Here is an 18052-nt window from a genome sequence, read left to right on the forward strand (position 1 = left end):
CCTCCTCCCTGGGGGACATACAATATAAAATTTGGGGAAGGGAGATGTGGGACAGAGCAAGATATGACAAGATGATAATTTATAAATTATCAAGGGTTCATGAGGGAGGGGGTTGTGGAGAGGGGGGCGGAAAATGAGGACCTGATGCCAGGGGCTTGAGTAGAGAGCAAATGTTTTGAGAATGATGAGAGCAATTAATGTACAAATGTGCTTTACCCAACTGATGTATTTATGGATTGTGATAAGAATTTTATGAGCCCCTAATAAAATGATTTTTTTTTAAGAAAAGAAAATAGAGGAAGCAATTGGAAGCATTGACACATGTCAATGAACAACAGAACCAGCAGAAGCTGGAAGGGACAAGGGAGGGTCTTCCTCCAGGGATTTCGAGGGAGCATTGCCCTACTGATGACTTGGTTTAAGACTCAGGGAGCTACAACACTTTAAAAGAAGGAACAGCCGATGTTCTGAGCCATGAAGCCCAAACTCAAGGCAAGCAAGTAGAAATGTCCCCCTTGGAGTTCCATTGTTGCAATCTATGGATGCCAACTGTTAAATCATTCTCCTACAGATCCACTGGCTGGTTAACACCACCAATCTTTTGATTGACAGCTGAACTCTTAACCTGTTTGATACCAGGTCTCCTCCATAAGTCACCTAGTTTGTGGTAATTTGTTACCCAAGACCTTTGAGACTACCTCAGTGTTGTACTTAGAAACTAAACAAGGAAAAAAAAATTGAAAAAGTTTATAATTTACTGCCAGCATAAAGCAATAATTTTTAAAAGAAATCTGGAGCTACTGCAATTTGCCAAGTAGCCAAATTTTAATGAGCATTCAGAGTCATAGTAATTCACAAAATATATGTATTGATCAAGACCAGTTTACACTGAAAGGATGGAGATATGGAGACTGTGTTAATGGGGTGGGGTTGGAACAGAGAACCTGTATTTCCATTTGTAATTGAGAGGATAATGCTTAAAATGGAAAATTTAAGCAATAGGTTATATGAATTGCTGAGATTCCCTAATAAATACAAAGAGAGTTATTACAAATTAAAAAGGCTGAAAGTTATTATTTTTGATGGAAAGGAATTGGATGGGAGGACTATCCTGTTCATTTTAGTGTGGTTTTTAGAACTATTTATCTCTAAAAATTCTTAGTAAGTGTAATATTGATAACAAAAATAAAGATTTTTCAGGTAGTTGATTCATATAAGGCATGAGAAAGAAACACATGGAGGGTTGATTAATGGAATGAAAACAGAATAAAGAAAAAAATGATACCGAAGAAGAAAAAATTGGACTAGAAGCAGAAAATATAAGAAGACAAACCTTAAGAAATTCACAATGTTAGGGGCCTTGTCTTGTTTGAATTTTTTAGTCACAAAAAGAAATTCTACACATAGATACTTGTTCCTCCAAATCACACGCATAACTATCAAAGTCACCATTAAAAGGCAGACAGGTACTCACAGAGAGACTGTGACAGATTGCAAAGTCATTGACAAGCCCAATACTCAATCCCAAATCCATAGCATCCTCCCAAATTTCCTGTGGAAATGTCTTCCTTTTCTGTAATATAGGGAAATCTATGAAAAGTCTGTGTCCTCCTTTTTTCTATCCTCATCACCAGCTTCCTTATTGCTTCCTTGACATCTCTGTTTCTCAAGGTATAGATTACTGGATTCATTACAGGTGGAGTCAAGTTGTACAGGAGTGCCACAAACTGGGTCACATCTTGAGAAAGCTTTGGCTTTGGGGCCATGTACATATAGATGAGAGTACTGTAGAAGATAGACACCACCATAAGATGGGAGCCACAGGTCCCAAAGGCCTTCTGTCGCCCCCCAGGTGTCTTCATCTTCAACACACTATGGGCAATTCGACTATAAGAGACTAAGATTAGTGAGAGAGGAAATACAAGGAAGACACTACTCAGCACTGTAATCTCCTTCCTGTAACTTGCGGTGTCCACACAGGCCAGCTGCAGCACTGGGGGCGTCTCACAATAAAAATGGTTTATCCGATGGTGGCCACATCGGGGAAAGGTCATTGTGATAGGGGTGTGTATCAATGAGTTACTGAAACCAACAACCCAGGATATGCTGGCCAATGTCCAGCACAGCTGTGGTGGCATGAGGGTGACATAGTGCAAGGGCTGACAGACAGCAACATAGCGATCATATGCCATCATGGCCAGAAGGATGCACTCCGTGCCCCCCAGACCCAGGGTGATGAGAAGCTGGACCACACAGCCTACAAAACTGATGGACTTGTCTGACCCCGCAAGGTTGAACAGCATCTGAGGACTGATGCAGGTCACATGTGTGAGGTCAATAAAGGAAAGGTGAGTGAGGAAAAAATACATAGGTGTGTGGAGCTGGGAGTCCAGGTGGGATACCAGGATAATGGTCCCATTACCCATGACTGTAAGAAGGTAAAATATCAAGATGAACACAAACAAGATCTTTTCTAGCCATGGCTGCTCCGAAAAGCCTACCAAGATGAAGTCTCCTCCAGAAGTAGAATTATCTCTTCCCATCACCTCCTGAGTGGCCTGTGAAGAAGAGAAAGAGGACATAATTTCAGCATTGTGTTCTGCCTTTCCTGGATGAGAATGTTCCCTCTAACTATTTTAAATGAAAATTCATGATTATGTCTTTTCTTTTGCCTAGCAGGAGACAGGTGACTACTTTAGGAATCTCATAAACTATAGAAAATGACAAAAGCAGAGGAGAAAGTGAACACACATCTGCAGGAATCACTATGGTCTCATGCCACAACTCTTCCTCCCCCCTTTTCTCTGTGTTCCTGTCTACAAACTGCTCAGAACCTTGTCCTTCATAGAAGCACTTTCAACCCATGTCCCATGCACTTTTATCCAATTGTCAATTGATCATCAAACAAATCATCAGAGCCTCCAATGAGGTCAAAGATGTAACTTTATCTAAAATATACTGAATAAGGTGACTTTATCCAGGTCCCAAATTTGGAGAACTCTGTGCTGATGAAATATAGATGCGGCTCAAAGAGGTAGCTGGAGAGGGAAAAGAAAATGACTGGTTTTGACAATTTTTCATCAATTTGACAATGTTGATCCCAATAACCTGCTGTGGAAAGAATAGATGAACCCTTCCTGCCCTGTCTGCAGCATGCCTTCACAGCTGTACTGATACTCACTTTATTATATCTATATAAAATACGTCAGTGGAAGACTGATAGTTATATTTCTGCAGAACCAACTAAATGAGTTGAGCAATTTCCGTGACTTGCAACCTTTAGTAGAAATGTTTATTTAAATTCTTAAGTTAATTTTTGATTACCTATTAAGCTATTCTCTTTCAAATCGATTCCCCTTTTACAGTAGAAAACAATATCTAAAAATATATAGCACCCTTTATTTCAGAATCTTCACATAACAAGTTCATTCAATCCCTACTAGGGCTTAATTTTTATCAAAAAACAAAACAAAAAAAAGCCCAAGTGAAGAAATGTAATGGCAGTGGTTCCAGCATGGACGCAACGGACTCATCAGAAGACCCTGTTAAAGCACGAATCACTGCGCCCTCCCTCCAATATTGCTGATGCAGTAATTGTGGTCTGCGACAGAGAATTTGCATTTTTAAACAAATGCGCAGGAGTAGTCTATGCTGCTTGCTGGATAATACAGGAGAAACCCAGTATTTGACCGCATCATAATTGGATTTCAACGCAAACGTGGAGAAAATTTTTCATCAGAGCTTGAACAAAACATCAGAATCCAACGCAATACATGTGATTTCTGTGCACACAGGCAGTTGTGTTTCTTTCACTATGTGTTAGTTGATGTTGCTAGCATGCATTGTTTAAACATTTTACGGTTATGTTATAAGCGCTTTGCTTTAATTTTCTTAGTTTTTGTGACTTTTTGTACTGTTTTTAGATAAAAAGACATGGGTCCTAAGGAAGAGTTTTTAGAAAGAATCATCATGATATGGAAATGGTTAACTGTGTTATCGATATTGCTGATGATAATTTAGTAAACCCTTTTAGAAAACAGTTAAGGAAATGCCAACAGCAGACCACATTAGACAGATTTTTTTTAAAGGGAGAGCCAGCCAGGTCCTAGTGAAGGAAAGTCAAAGAAGGAAAAAAATTTTTTAAAACTTCTGATAAGCAGTTGATTTTATGGCATAGGATTCTCTTTCCAAACAATGACTCTCTCTATATATCTCCTCTCCACATAGTGTCCATAGATACAGATCCTCATAAATCTCAATAATGGACCATACTTTAATTGTTAAAAACTTTTTAAATATTGTGTTTCTTATTTAAATTATATTATTTAATGCTGGACATAATTACTTTGAAATTTCTGTGTAATGTTTTATATCAAAGGAAAGGTTAGGGTAAACAATTGGTGGTCAAGAACAGATTAATCTGTTTTCAGTTATTTCTTGTGGGAAAAACTGATACGGAACTCGACTGCATCACATCTGGATGCCCCTTCTAGAACAAATTAGCATCAAGGTCCAATGATCTACTTACTGTACAATCTAAAATCCACTCTCTGACCTGCTTACTCCCCAGGAGTCTAAACGAGGAGTCATAGAACATGAGTCTGAGGGAAAAAAGAACAGCCATTTGTGTGTGTGTGTGTATGTGTGTGTGCACACGTTTACATGTGCACAGTTCTCTTTTGATATTTTGATCAACCACCAGTGGAGAGACATAGGATGTAAGAGATAGGAAATAATCCTATCTCTTTGAATTTACTCTGGATTTTTAAAAATTTGTTCACAATGTTCGCTTTTTAAACAATTCTTTCTTCAGACCTTTTGACTGAGTCACCTGTCTCTACAGGACCCATTGATTCTGACACCTCCAACAGTTGTGTCACTGTGTCTCAGAGACATAGACAACTTTAATTCTCACAGAGAAGCGAGACAGACTGGCACAAATAATGACTAAAAGAGCTTCCTGGAGCATAAAAATCAGAGGAACTACCAGAAAAGGAATTCAGAAAATTTTTCAGGTACCTTCCAGAAATTGATAAAAAATAGAGAGAACTACAGGAAAAATAAATGGAAATTTAGAAACCATACCAAAAAGATAAAGAGAGAAATGTAGACAATTATTAATAAAATAATAGAATTAAACAACACTTTAAAAATAGAGTAGTAGCATTGAAGCAAAGGAAGACTGAAATGATGAGCTGGAAGACAAATCTCTTGACTCTAATCTAGAAGAATAACAATCTACAAAAAGAGCAAAAGAAATTCTAAGAACTGTGTGAGACTATAACAATAACTTATGCCTCATTGGTGCTCCAGAATAGGAACAAACAAACAAAAAACTCACAGAAAACAATCCAAAGATTTCTGAAAGAAAACTTTCCTAACATCATTGAGATAGTTGGGCTAGCCTGGCCAATAAACACATGTGGGGTTAATTGAAGGCTGGAGAGATAAATAACTCAGTGAGCCTGGCCTTTCTAGTTCTTGGGTCTCTGGCTTTGTGATTGTCAGACCAGGGTGCAGCTTCCTTAGCCAGTTCCGTGCTTCAGCTGGCAATGTTCACTTCTGCAAGATATCCCTGAGGAGAGGCCACATGGACCTCCCCCGATGCAGCCCTGGGTGCTGGAGCATCTGTGTGGAGACCCCTGTTAGTGCTGAAATACTTACTCATTCACTGAGTCAGCTTTCCTCCTGCAGTCAGCGTCGTTGTGTGTGTTTTGTGGATTGGTGTTGAACATATGGGCTAATGTTGGACTTGTGGGCTTGGGCAACACTGGGTTGGGATGTTTTCTTGATGTGAACTTACCCTTTACATATAAACTCTCTCTTATACATATGAGTTTCTGTGGATTTGTTTCTCTAATGTACCCAGACTAACACAATCATAAAGAAAGAGAATGTAACTGTTTAAGAAACTGAAAGTGTAACAAGCAGGAGAGATTCCAAAAGAAAATCATCATAACATATCATAGTCAAACTTTCCAATATCAAGGACAAAGAAAGGATTCTGAGAGCACCTTGGGAAAGAAGAAAAGTTACTACAAAGGGAAACCAATGAGAACCTTGCGCTTTCAACAAAAATCATGTAGAAAGGAAGCCATTAGAATGACACATATAAAAATCTGAAAGAAAAATATTGAAAACCAGAATTTTATATCCCCCACAAATTATCCTTCAAATATGGGGGAGAGAAAATAGAAGGAAAAATTAAAGGAATTTATAAAAGTAAGAACAATCTTATAAAAAATATTAAGAAGAAATATTTTCACAGAAATTCAATAACAGAAGATATAAACCTGAGCTATACATACAAGACACCACATCCCCCAAATCAACCCATTTAAAGCAGTAGTCAAAAAAATATCACAAGATTTAAAACAGGGAACCAGCAATATAAATTCACAATGAAGACAATTACAAAAAAGACAGAGGGAAAGTGTAGATACAAAACAATCCAAGGGAAAGGAAGATGTGGAGTTCTCAATAGAGAACCAGTGGTTTTAAACTTCAGGAGAAAATCATAGGAAACAAGGAATATCAAAGAAAATGACAAAACCTCATAAAACTAAAAAACAAAATTACAAAATCTGGTAGAAAATAAAATAACAGCAAACAAAAGGGGAAAAGAAAACCTACAAATGGAACACAACACAGAAATTTATGAAGAACAAATAAACCAATAACACACTACACAGACACATACATGCACATGCACACAAACACGAAGAGCAAAATGAGAGCAACAAACTCACATCAATAAAGATACTGAAAGTAAATGGATTAAATGCACCCATCAAGAAACAGAGGTTAGCAAGACTAGCTGCTTGGGTAAGAAAACAGGGCCAATCAATATGCTGGTTACAAGAAACACACCTTAGACACAAAGATTAAAAATAGACTAAAAATCAAAGTACGTAGGTGGCTAATGAAAAAAATTAAATGCAGGAGTAGCAATATTAATCTATTGTAAAATGGACAATGAGGCGAAACCCATCATGAAAGACAAAGAAAGACACTGGATAATAATGAAAGGGACATAGAACAAGAAGACCTAACCATAATAAATACATATGGACCCAAAGAAGACCTTCCGAATATGTTCATCAAACTTACAAAATTGAAGAGAGGAATAGAAATAATAATAGGATACTTCAATGCAAGGAAGAATAGATCAGAACCAAGAAGAAAGGGGAAAAAATCAGTAAAGACACAGAAATAAACAACACAATTAATAAACTTCTTAGATGTGTGCAGAGCACTCAAATAGCTCAATACACATTCTTTTCTAGTGTTTATGGAGAAATCTCCAGAATGGACCATATGTTAGGTCACAAAACAAACATTAGTACATTTAAAGCATTGAGACACTACAAACCATTTTCTCAAACCACACCCATATAAATTAGAAAAGAAGAGTAGGAAAACCAAGGGAAAAAAGAATCAAATGCATGGAAACTGAACAACAGTCTGCTTAAAAATTACTGGGTAATTGAAGAAATTAGAAATGAACTTTCATATTTTCTTGATACAAAAAAAGAGACAAAACTACAATGTACCAAAAACTTTGGGACAGTAGAAACAGTATACGGAGGACAAGGTATAACAGTAAATGCACACACCAAAAACGAAGAGGGAACTAAATTCAACACCTTAGGCCAGAATCTTCAACAATTAAAACAAGAATAACAAAATAAGCCTTCATTCACCAGCAGACATCATAAAGATCAGAGCAGAAATAAATTAAACAAAAACAGAGTAGCAATAGAAAAAAAATCAACAAGACAAGAAGTTGGTTCTTTGAATGAATTTAAAAAATTTACAACCTATGGTCAGAACTTAACAAAGGAAAGGGAAACAAAGAATCAAATACATAGTATAGGAATCAAAAGGGGCAACATCACAACATAACTGAATGAAATAGAAAAGATAATAATTCTATGAAAGACTATACTCCATCAAAATTGAAAACTTAGTGGACAAATTTCTAGAAACACAGTATTACCTACAATAGCAGAGGGGGTTGTTGGTGATGGTGGAGGGGGTACCATATTGGGCTGGTAATGATAAGGCCAGTTCAATACCACGAGCAGCTCCAAAGGAGAAAGATGAGACTTTTACTCCCATAAACTGTTACTGTCTCAGAAATCCAGAGACAGTGCTTCTCTATCCTGTAACAAAAGAAGTAGATTAGTCATTAAAAAAACTTTTAAAAAAATCCAGCACCAGATGACTTACCACAAGAAATTCTCCCCAGAGTTCAGAGAGGAGTAGACACTAATTCTGTAGGTGTTATTCCATACTGTGGAAAACTCCACAGCTTGCTACACATACACAGAGGAATACTACGCATTGTTAAAGTATAGTGATGAAACTGTGAAACACCTTATGGCAGAGATTGATTGGGAGAACACACGGAGTGAAGTCAGTCAATTATAAAAAAGACAATTATTATATGATCCAAAATTATACTGAATAAAATTAAGACAAAGTTTTTTATACCATAATAAAGACTTAGATGGTTACCAGGAGGGGGAGGTAAGTAAGAGGGTGCATAGACTAGAGGGCAAACAGGTGTCAACTTGGGTGAAATTGAGGATAGTGTTCTACCAGAGGGAGAAAGGAAAATGAGGATGGGGGCAAGTTTTGGGGGTTTTGATAGCTAGTTTGAGTTGTTGAATACAAAGATGATTATCTGAAACTAACCCCCCACTTAATTCTCAATTAAGCTTTTAAAATATATTCAATTAAGATATTTCTCTATGAAGAAGTTTTCTCATGTACTGTTTCCTTTTCCAGGTGCATAGACATGGTGCCAATGAAAACAACATTGAAACACACTACCAAACATAATGGAAAACATGCAAAACAGAGGATATACTAAATAACTGGGACTTCCAAAAATTAATAATTAGTCCCTTTTGTATAGCAAAAGACTTCACCAGAACAGTAAAAGAAAAAAGCGCACAGATTAGAGGGGAAACTGGCAATGGCATAGCAAAGAAGGACTAATCCCTAAAATTTATAGAAAATTTCAACAACTCAGTATAAAAGACAAATAATACAATTTTTTTAATTGGCAGAGGACATGAACAGACACTTTACCAAAGAAGACATTCAGGGTCACAAGCATTAAACATTAACGCACTCGCATTCTGGCAGGTCTGACTCACAGAGACCCTATACAGAGTTTCTAAAGCTATAAATCTTTAGGGGGCAGATAGCCTCAACCTTCTCCCTTGCATTGGCTAGTGGATTTGAACTGCTGACCTTGGGTTTTGCTGGCCAACACATCCAAGAGCACCATCCATACTGACACACAGACACACAAAATGAGATACCATCTCACCCAGCATGAATAGCAAAGAACACAACAGATGCTGCTAGAGTGTGAAGAGACTGGAACCCTCCTACACTGAGAGTGGAACTGGAAAATGGTGCAACCTCTGTAGATAATTGAATGGTCATTCTTTACAAAGGTGGAAATAGAACGGCTATGTGGGCCAGAAATCCCTCTATTTGATATATATCCTAGAGAAATAAGAGCTGCAGCCAGAATAGATTCTGTAATCCCATGATCACTGCAGCATGACTCACAGTAACAAAAAGATGGAGACCATCGAAATGCTCATCACTGGAAGGACAGATAAACAAAGTATGGTACATCTGAACAATGGACTATGCTAAAGACTAGCGATGAGTCTAAAACACCTAATATAATGGATTAACCTGACGGACATTGTGAAATAAGCCAATCACAGATGGGTGACTATTCTGTGAGAGCACTGTTGTGAGAAAGGGGTCCTGTGGCATGGTGGTCACGAGTTGGGCTATAGTCTGCAAGGCGGTGGTTGGAAACCAGCACCCGCTCCGCAGGAGAAAGACCGGGCTCTCTACTACTGTAAACAGTCTGTGGTAGTTAGATGACGTTATATGAACTTCAAGATGTATGAAAGTGTAGGGGTGAATCCACCCTGTCACTCAGGTCACAGTGTGATGGCACCTCCTTGGGGATGTGGCCTTATAGAAAAGAGGACCCTGGGAGCTTCCTTCTTCTCTGCCTTTCTGCTCGCTGGGACTCTGTTGGCCATCCTGGGAGTTCCTGCTGCCCTGCCATGTTTCTACTGACCTTGGATTCTCACAACTCTTGCGCCACCAGCCTGAGATCGTCCTGCATTCTGCGTCATTGCATAGGATGTGTGAGTCTGAAGAGGAACTTAGGGACCAGTGTCAGATGCATGGGCTAGTACTGGACTTGAGTTGGACAGGGTTAGGACCCTTTCTTGTTTTACAATTACTTCTTGACATAAAACTCTTTCTTACATGAATGTTACCTGATTTGTTTCCCTATTAAACCTGGACTAACACAGGGAATATACCCATGTTTGTATCTATCTATCTATCTATCTATCTATCTATCTATCTATCTATCTATCTAACTATCTATATCTGTAGCTATATCTTTGATATAGAATATTTATACACATATCTGTCTTTCTGAAAATGCAATGTGTGATAGAGCACTCATGGTGCAGAATTATGAAAACTTCTTAAATGTAACAAACACCTTGCAAGAATAGAAAAACAGTTTAAAGCACAACATTACAAAACATTTCTAAAATAAAAGGTGTCGATTTAATAATTTAATCACTAGGTGGACTTAAGTAGCATGTCATATCCTAACAAAAACTGGCGCAGAGCTATTAACACTGTGATACTGCTTGGTAAATTTAACTGACGGATCAAACAGTTTTGCTAACCAAAAAGTTGGTGACTCTCGATACCCAGAGGTGCCTCAGAAGAAAGATTAATGATCCATTTCAGGAAAAGTCTTGCATTGAAATTCTACAGAGCACAGTTTTACTGTTACACACATGGGGCCACCATGAGTCACAATCCACACCACAGCAACTGGCTGACTTTGGCTTTGAGGTCTTTGAAGATACGTTGAACAGTTAGGTAAGGGGGTTAAGTGACTCATGATCAAAGACAGGACAGAACCTAAGCATCTACAAACACAATTGGCTGCTAAATAATTATTGAATTTGTAGACAAAATATCATCAATATGAAAAAAATGAACTGGAATGCTCTTCAATATACTAATGTGACAAAATTGCAGTACACTAGTAAATTATGTGTTATTAGAGAGGAAAATGCAAAAAAAGAAAGAGAATGTTTGGCCGGCAAATGTAAAAATGTTTCACAAGCTCATGGAAAATGGAATGAAAAGATAATAGAATTTTTCCAGAAGATTTTTAAAGCACTCATGTATCCATTTCAATATGTAAAAATTTCTGGAAATTTATCCAAAAGGTAACATTGACTGCCTGGGATGGGACTGGGGGACGAGAAAGAACCAAGAGGCTGGAGATCAGACAAAGAAGGAAATTTCTCGCTGTATATTCTTTTATGTAGATGAGGATTATTACATTTTTTTTAAGTGAAAGGAAAGATAGGCAGGACTTATCTTTTATTATAGTACTTGAAACTCCCCTTTCCCCCCACTACTTTAATCTGTAGAGGCATTTCTTACACCCTCTCCTTGCCAAACTACCTCAGTCATGATTGAATCTGTTTTCTGAGATAAGTCAATGGTGTGGGTGTCCACTTGGGTATCAGGGACTGCAGTGTTGGCAGATCAAAATAACATCTACAACATTAAGGGACAGTTGCTATTCAGAAGTTAAAATTGGAGATGGCTATGCATGGACTCAAGAATGGAGGGTGTTTTTTAATGTAATATACATGTTAGAATTAAGCAGTTGTTATTGCTGTGGATTCAATTGCTACTTATTGCAACTCCATTTGTACACAGTAGAACTGCTGTGACCTATCAGAAACCATTCTCCACTCTGGTCTTCCAAACCACCAAAAGTTGGATAATAGTCAAGTGCTTATCAGTTTCATCTACCCACAAATTCCAAATTAAGCATATTTTTAAAATTAAAATCTGGTAAACTGAAAGAGAGAAAGGAGCCATGATGGGACAAACGGTCAGCACTCAGCTGCCACCCAAAAAGTTGGCACTTCAACCCACCCAGCCACGCTGGAAGAGGAAGATCTGTCAGCTGGCTTCTGTTGAGATTACAAACAAAAAAATCCCATGGAGCAGTTACACCCTCTGAAATGAACCGTGGTGATGATTGCCCAAATCTTCTTACTGTGGCTGAAGGATTGAATTGTATGATAGGTGAAGTGTATGCCAATAAAACAATTTTTAAAAAGAATAAGAAGAAAGTCACCAGCGAAACAAATGTGAGATCCCCTCATGAAAGAGCATAGACAGCCACACACCGCTGCTTACAGGGCCCTCTGCCCTCCTCTCTGCGCAGATCTTTCCCAATAAGTGGTGCCAGAGCCCCCTGAGTGCCAGCTAGAGTTTATCTTAAAGCAGTTCTTCGAGAACTGCCATGCCCTTTGCCCTCACCTCCTGGGACAGGCCAGCCAGCCTGGGCGTGACAGCTGCAAGGTAGCTCCTGGCGGCAGCCGGCACTCCCTTGGCCCTGGTACTGGCCACAGCCCTCCCCACACAGACGGTTTTTTTGTGAGATTATATCTAACTTTGTATTATGCAGCTGTTTTTTTCCCCTCTAAATAAAAATGACTTTGTCTTGTCTCCAAAAAAAAAAAAAAAAAAAAGAGTATAGACAGCAGAGGGACCAGGAGCTGTACACTGAGACGGAGACAGACTGATGGGATTCTGGCTCATGGAATGGGTACATTTTACTGCTTCTGAGCACGAGGCAGGCTTGCGGAATGGGGTGTCCTTTGGGGCATTTATCAGCACTAGAAGAGAGGGGCAGAGAACAAAAGGCTTAGTGGCTGAAAGACTGAAGACCAGAGAGAAAGACGCCTAATGGCATGGCTGGGAAGAATAGCTGTAGACAAAAGAACTCTATTCTTATTATTTTTCAATCCTGATAAACCCATGATTGTGAGCAAAAAGAAGAAGGAGAAGTAGTAATACTCTGTGATGGGGTCAAAATGAATTGAAAATCACTTGATGGCATCTTGCAAAACAGTGAAGTAAAACTTTGGTTCACTAATTTAAAAGAAATGAAAGGTAATGGGACCTAGCCACGCCCTCAGGTAAAGGGTGAGTAAAATGTTTTACTTTAAATCCTCCATGTCATTCAAAGAAGCAATTAAGTAGTGTCAAGAATGCATGATAATAACATTTTAGCTATGTGGACAAGGGAACTGGTGAAGTGAGAATCAGGGATTAAGAGATAGACTATAGCCCAAGATGGAATCCTGAAAGGTGTTATACATTTGTACACATGAGATATGACTTCAGATCTTGGGATTTCGAGAGCCCAATATGGAGGGACACAATATTAACTTCATAAAGTACAGTGTCTGTGAGTTTTTTAAATAAAGGGGGAAAAATCAAAGTAGCTCAAAAGGTGCATGAATATTCTTGATAATAATACCAGAGAGAAAGATGTGTGACGGCTGTTCCTAACAGAGTCTCGGAGTCCTTACAGCAAGCAGAACCATACGTTTGATAGTTGTGTTTCTTTTAATATATGTTGATGGGAAACTGTCAAAACACAATCCAATTTCATAAAAGGATCAGCAAGGATCAAATGAAGCTGGCTTGACAGAAAAAGTAGAAAGAAATATTCCTCAGGTAATCCTGCATAAATTTTTCTCATGGAAGTTGTATAGAGTGCCCTGAGCTCAAATTTATAAAGATACACCCATACGTATTCTTCTGATGTTTCCAAATATCTTCTGATGCTCCCAGAATCAAGTGGGGAAGAGTGTTACATCTTTTTCTAAAAGCTGAGAAACCAAGGGACAACATCCCATGCTGAACATGAGACCTCCACTACCAAAAGTCGGTGACCAGTCAGCGCAATGAGGACAAAAGTTCCCTTAGTGCTCAATCTATTTCTTCCCTCCCAACCGTTTTCTTTCTTTCTTCCTCCCAACCTTCTTTACTTCCTTCTATCTTTTTTCCAATCTATTTCTATAGTGGCCCCAACAGAAGAATATAACCCTATGGCTAAGGGCATTCAGCTATAAGAACAGTGTTTGAGGAGACGTTTAGCATTTCCCCCCCCCCCCCCACATCTGAAAGGGTGAAGATTGCAGTGGAGAGAAGTGTTCCCCTGGGCCATGAAATTCATCTCCGGGTGAGTGTTACCTCAGGTCCTGATGGTCCTGATGTTCAGTCCGCTGAACAATGGATTTCTGAGAGATCACGTTTACGTCTATCTCCTATATGTGCACACTTAATCATCCCTCCTCTCCTCTTCTCTCTCTCTCTCTCTGTCTCTCTCTCTCTCTCTCTCTCACACACACACACACACACACACACACACACACACACACACACACAAACATACACCACTCACCATTATAACCATCGCCACCTCCTGGATGATTGATGTGTTCTCTTTTGTTACTGGTTCTGAGAGGAATATATCTGACTTGCCCTTTCATTAAATAACCCTTCCTTTGCAATTCCTATGATTTTAATTACCAGAGATACTAGTAAAATACAATAAAAACATTTTAAGATATAATAAGTAATAAATTAAGGAAGATTTTATATATATACATATATTAACTACGTTCTCTGGTAATCACTGAGATATTCCTAAAATCTCATTATGTCATCCTTTAATTTTTCTCTTGAGAGCCAAACTCACTCAACTTCCAGTTCTTTCTCTTTTTTCAATTGAAAAGTCCCAATTTTAAATCCTACCTGCACCATTATTCCTAGCTCAGTATCCCATTTAAATTTTATAATCTGAAAAATAAAAAGCAATACATTAGAAATAGCTAGCTTTTTTTTATAACTAAACTAGGTTCTTTACTCCAGTCAGGCCAATAACCTTAGAATTTCTCTCTCACATAATATCTTAATTACCTAGTAATACTATAGCAGAAATATCCCAAATGGATGGCTTTACCAGCACATTCATTTTCTCACACTTTATGAGGCTGCAAGTCCACAGTCCAGGCACCAGGTGTAGGGAAAGGTCCTTATCTCTTCAGCTTCTCCTTCTTGGTTCCTTGAAGACCTCATGTGTCTTGACATCTATCTTACCTCATCTCTCCTCTGTTTGCTTGTTTAATCTCTTATATATCAAGACAAACAGCCCTATTAGCACGGTAGTTAAGTGCTTGGTTATTGACTGAAGTGTCAGCAATTCACAAAAGGTCTGCTTTGGGTCGCCTACTCTTGTAAAGATCGCAGCCTCAGAAATCCCATGCAATAGTCCTGCTCTGTCCTATAGAGCTACCACGAGTCAGAATCGACTCCATAGCAATGGAAGTATCCTAAAAAATGGACTCAAGATACACTCTGCACTAATTCTGTCTCATTAACGTAACAAAGCCAACCCATTCCCACATGGAATTATAGCCACAGACATAGAGGTTGCAGTACATTTTTTTAGGGTAACTATAATTCAATCTATTACAGATGGGCAACTGAGTGAACACGGGGATCACTACTGGGCTCTGGAATGGCTGCAGGGACCCATGATCTCTGAGGATCAATTAGTGTCCGCCACAGATAAGAAGTTCCAAGGAGACCCAAGGGGTACAGATTCCCATAGAGATGGCATTGACTTCCCACAGGACCTGGCTTGCAAAAATGTAATGACTGATGTCCAAATGTGCCAGTGGCCTCTGAAAAATGTTTGCGTAGGAGATGTGCTTCCTTTCATAAAACTAAGTGGGCATAATCTCTGCAAGTCAAATGAAAGAATAACTCCTTAACCACAAAATAATTTGTTCAATTCTGTTCTTCCAGTCAAATAATTCTACCTTTCCCATTAGGTAAAAAATACCGATGCTGAAATTCAGAATCCCAATTTGAAATCCTACATAAACCATCATTTATAGCTCAGAACCCATGTGGTAGTTAGTTTATTGTGCCAACCTGGCCAATAAACACTTGTGGGGTTAATTGAAGGGCAGAGGGATAAATGGTTCAGCGAGCTTTGCCTTTCTAGTTCTCGGCTCTCTTGCTTTTGATGGTCCAACTGGGGTGCAGCTACCTTATGCAGTTCCCTGCTTTAGCTGGAAAGGATGACTTCCTGTAAGACATCCCTGAGGAGAAGTCACATGGACCTATCCTGATGCAGCCCTGCGTGCTGGAGCAGCTGTGTGGAGACTCCTGCCAGTGCTGAAATGCTTACACGTTCACTGACTTGGCTTTCCTCCTTCAGTCGGCATCATTGTGTCTGTTTTGTGAGATGCAGGAGGACTTTGTGGATTGGTGTTGGACATATGGGTTAATGTTGGACTTGTGGACTTGGGAAGCACTGGGTTGGGATGTTTTCTTGATGGGCACTTAATCTTTATACAAAATTCTCTCTTATACATGAGTTTCTGTGGATTTGTTTCTCTAAAGTACCCAGACTAACACAACCCAATTAGCAGGTTTGATACGCTCAGAACAAAAAGGCAACAAATAACGTATAGGGATCATTGTGTTTTATCCTTGTAAGAATATATTCTTAACATCATTCAGGAGGGGGGAGGGGGAGCCGGCTTCTTCCATTAAGACTTTATGATCTACCAGTTCTGTTAGTGCCTTAAAGAAATACATATGATAGGGGCTGCCTGGGGATTTGGAATAACACCGGCCAGACCCAACTCCTAGCCATCCAATAAGAGGACAAATCTTGAAACAAGCAATTCACAGTAATGATCAAATCTTTAGTGTTTGGTCAATAAAAATATTGGGGAGGAGACTAATACTTTTTTATGTTGTAACAATTAAGTGTGACGATGGAATATATCATACAGCATGGTGATTTGACTATAATATATCCATTGCAATGAATCAATTCCGACTCATGGTGATCCCATACATTGCAGAGTGCAACTGTACCATAGGGCTTTTGTGGGGGTATAATCTTTCTTCTTTTTTAAAAGTCAATTATTGGGAGCTCTTACAGACACCATAATATTCCATAGTTCAATTACATCAAACAGCATTATATAATTGCTACCACAAAGTTTCAAAATACATTTTTTCTTATTGAACTCAATAATACCAGCTTCCTTTTATCCCCTCGCTCCCCCATCCTATTCCCCAGGAATGCTTATTTATTTGCCATATCTGACACCATTCAATATATACATTCACATACACTTTTATTGTTTACTGAGTTTGAGTGGCATTATGCGGTCATCAATACTATCAGATTCCCCCTGTCTCTTTTTTAAATCATTTTACTGGGGCTTGAACAACTCTTATCACAACCATATATCAATCCATTGTGTCAAGAACATTTGTACATTTGTTGCCCTCATCATTACATTATCAAAGCTTTTGCTTTCTACTTGAGCTGTTGGTACCCTCATTTTCCCCTCCCTCCTCTCCCACCCCCATGAACCCTTGATAAGTTAACAATCATTATTATTTTTTCATGTCATACACTGTCCAACATCCTCCATCTCCCAGGAAAGGGGTTTTATGTCGATTCCTGTAACCGGTCCCCTTTTATACGCCACCTTTCCTCTACCCTGCCGGTATCGGCACTTTCACCACTGGTCCTAAAAGATTCATCTGTCATGGTTTCCTGGTGTTTCCAGTTCCTGTCTTTACCAGTGTACATCCTCTGGTCCAGCCAGATTTTTAACATAGAATTGGGATCATGACAGTGGAGGGGAGGAAGCATTGAAGAACTAGAGGAAAGTTGTATTTTCATTGTTCTTACACCGCACCCCGACTGGCTCATCTCCTCCCTACCCGACCCTTCTGTAACGGGATGGGCTTTGGGTACCCACTCCAAACTGCCCCTCATTCACAATGATATGATTTTTTGTTCTTTGATGCCTGATATCTAATACCTTCCACACGTCGTGATCACACAGGCTGAAGTGCTTCTACCATGTCGGCTTTGTTGCTTCTGAGGTAGATGGCCATTTATTTACCATCAGGCCTTTAAGACTCAAGATGCTATGTCTTTTGATAGTTGGGTATGATTAGCTTTCCTCACTGCATTTGCTTATGCACCCGCTTTGTCTTCAGGGATCATGTCAGGACGGTGAGCATCATGAAATGAGAGGTTAATAAAACAAAG

The 18052-nt window shown here is 38.9% G+C and overlaps 1 protein-coding gene across 1 annotated transcript; it reads right to left on the bottom strand.

The window, feature by feature from the left end:
• Positions 1–1499: 1499 nt before the first annotated feature.
• On the bottom strand, positions 1500–2543 carry LOC142440260 (olfactory receptor 2G3-like). The gene has a single exon (XM_075542744.1). It carries the CDS (start codon positions 2541–2543, stop codon positions 1500–1502), a length of 1044 nt encoding a protein of 347 aa, XP_075398859.1.
• Between the last annotated feature and the right edge of the window lie 15509 nt (positions 2544–18052).

Source organism: Tenrec ecaudatus, chromosome 2, assembly GCF_050624435.1.
Source record: "Tenrec ecaudatus isolate mTenEca1 chromosome 2, mTenEca1.hap1, whole genome shotgun sequence".
Taxonomy (NCBI): domain Eukaryota; kingdom Metazoa; phylum Chordata; class Mammalia; order Afrosoricida; family Tenrecidae; genus Tenrec; species Tenrec ecaudatus.

Excerpts from the sequence above, each read along its gene's own strand:
- LOC142440260 (XM_075542744.1), bottom strand. The coding sequence starts at position 2,543 with ATGGGAAGAGATAATTCTACTTCTGGAGGAGACTTCATCTTGGTAGGC.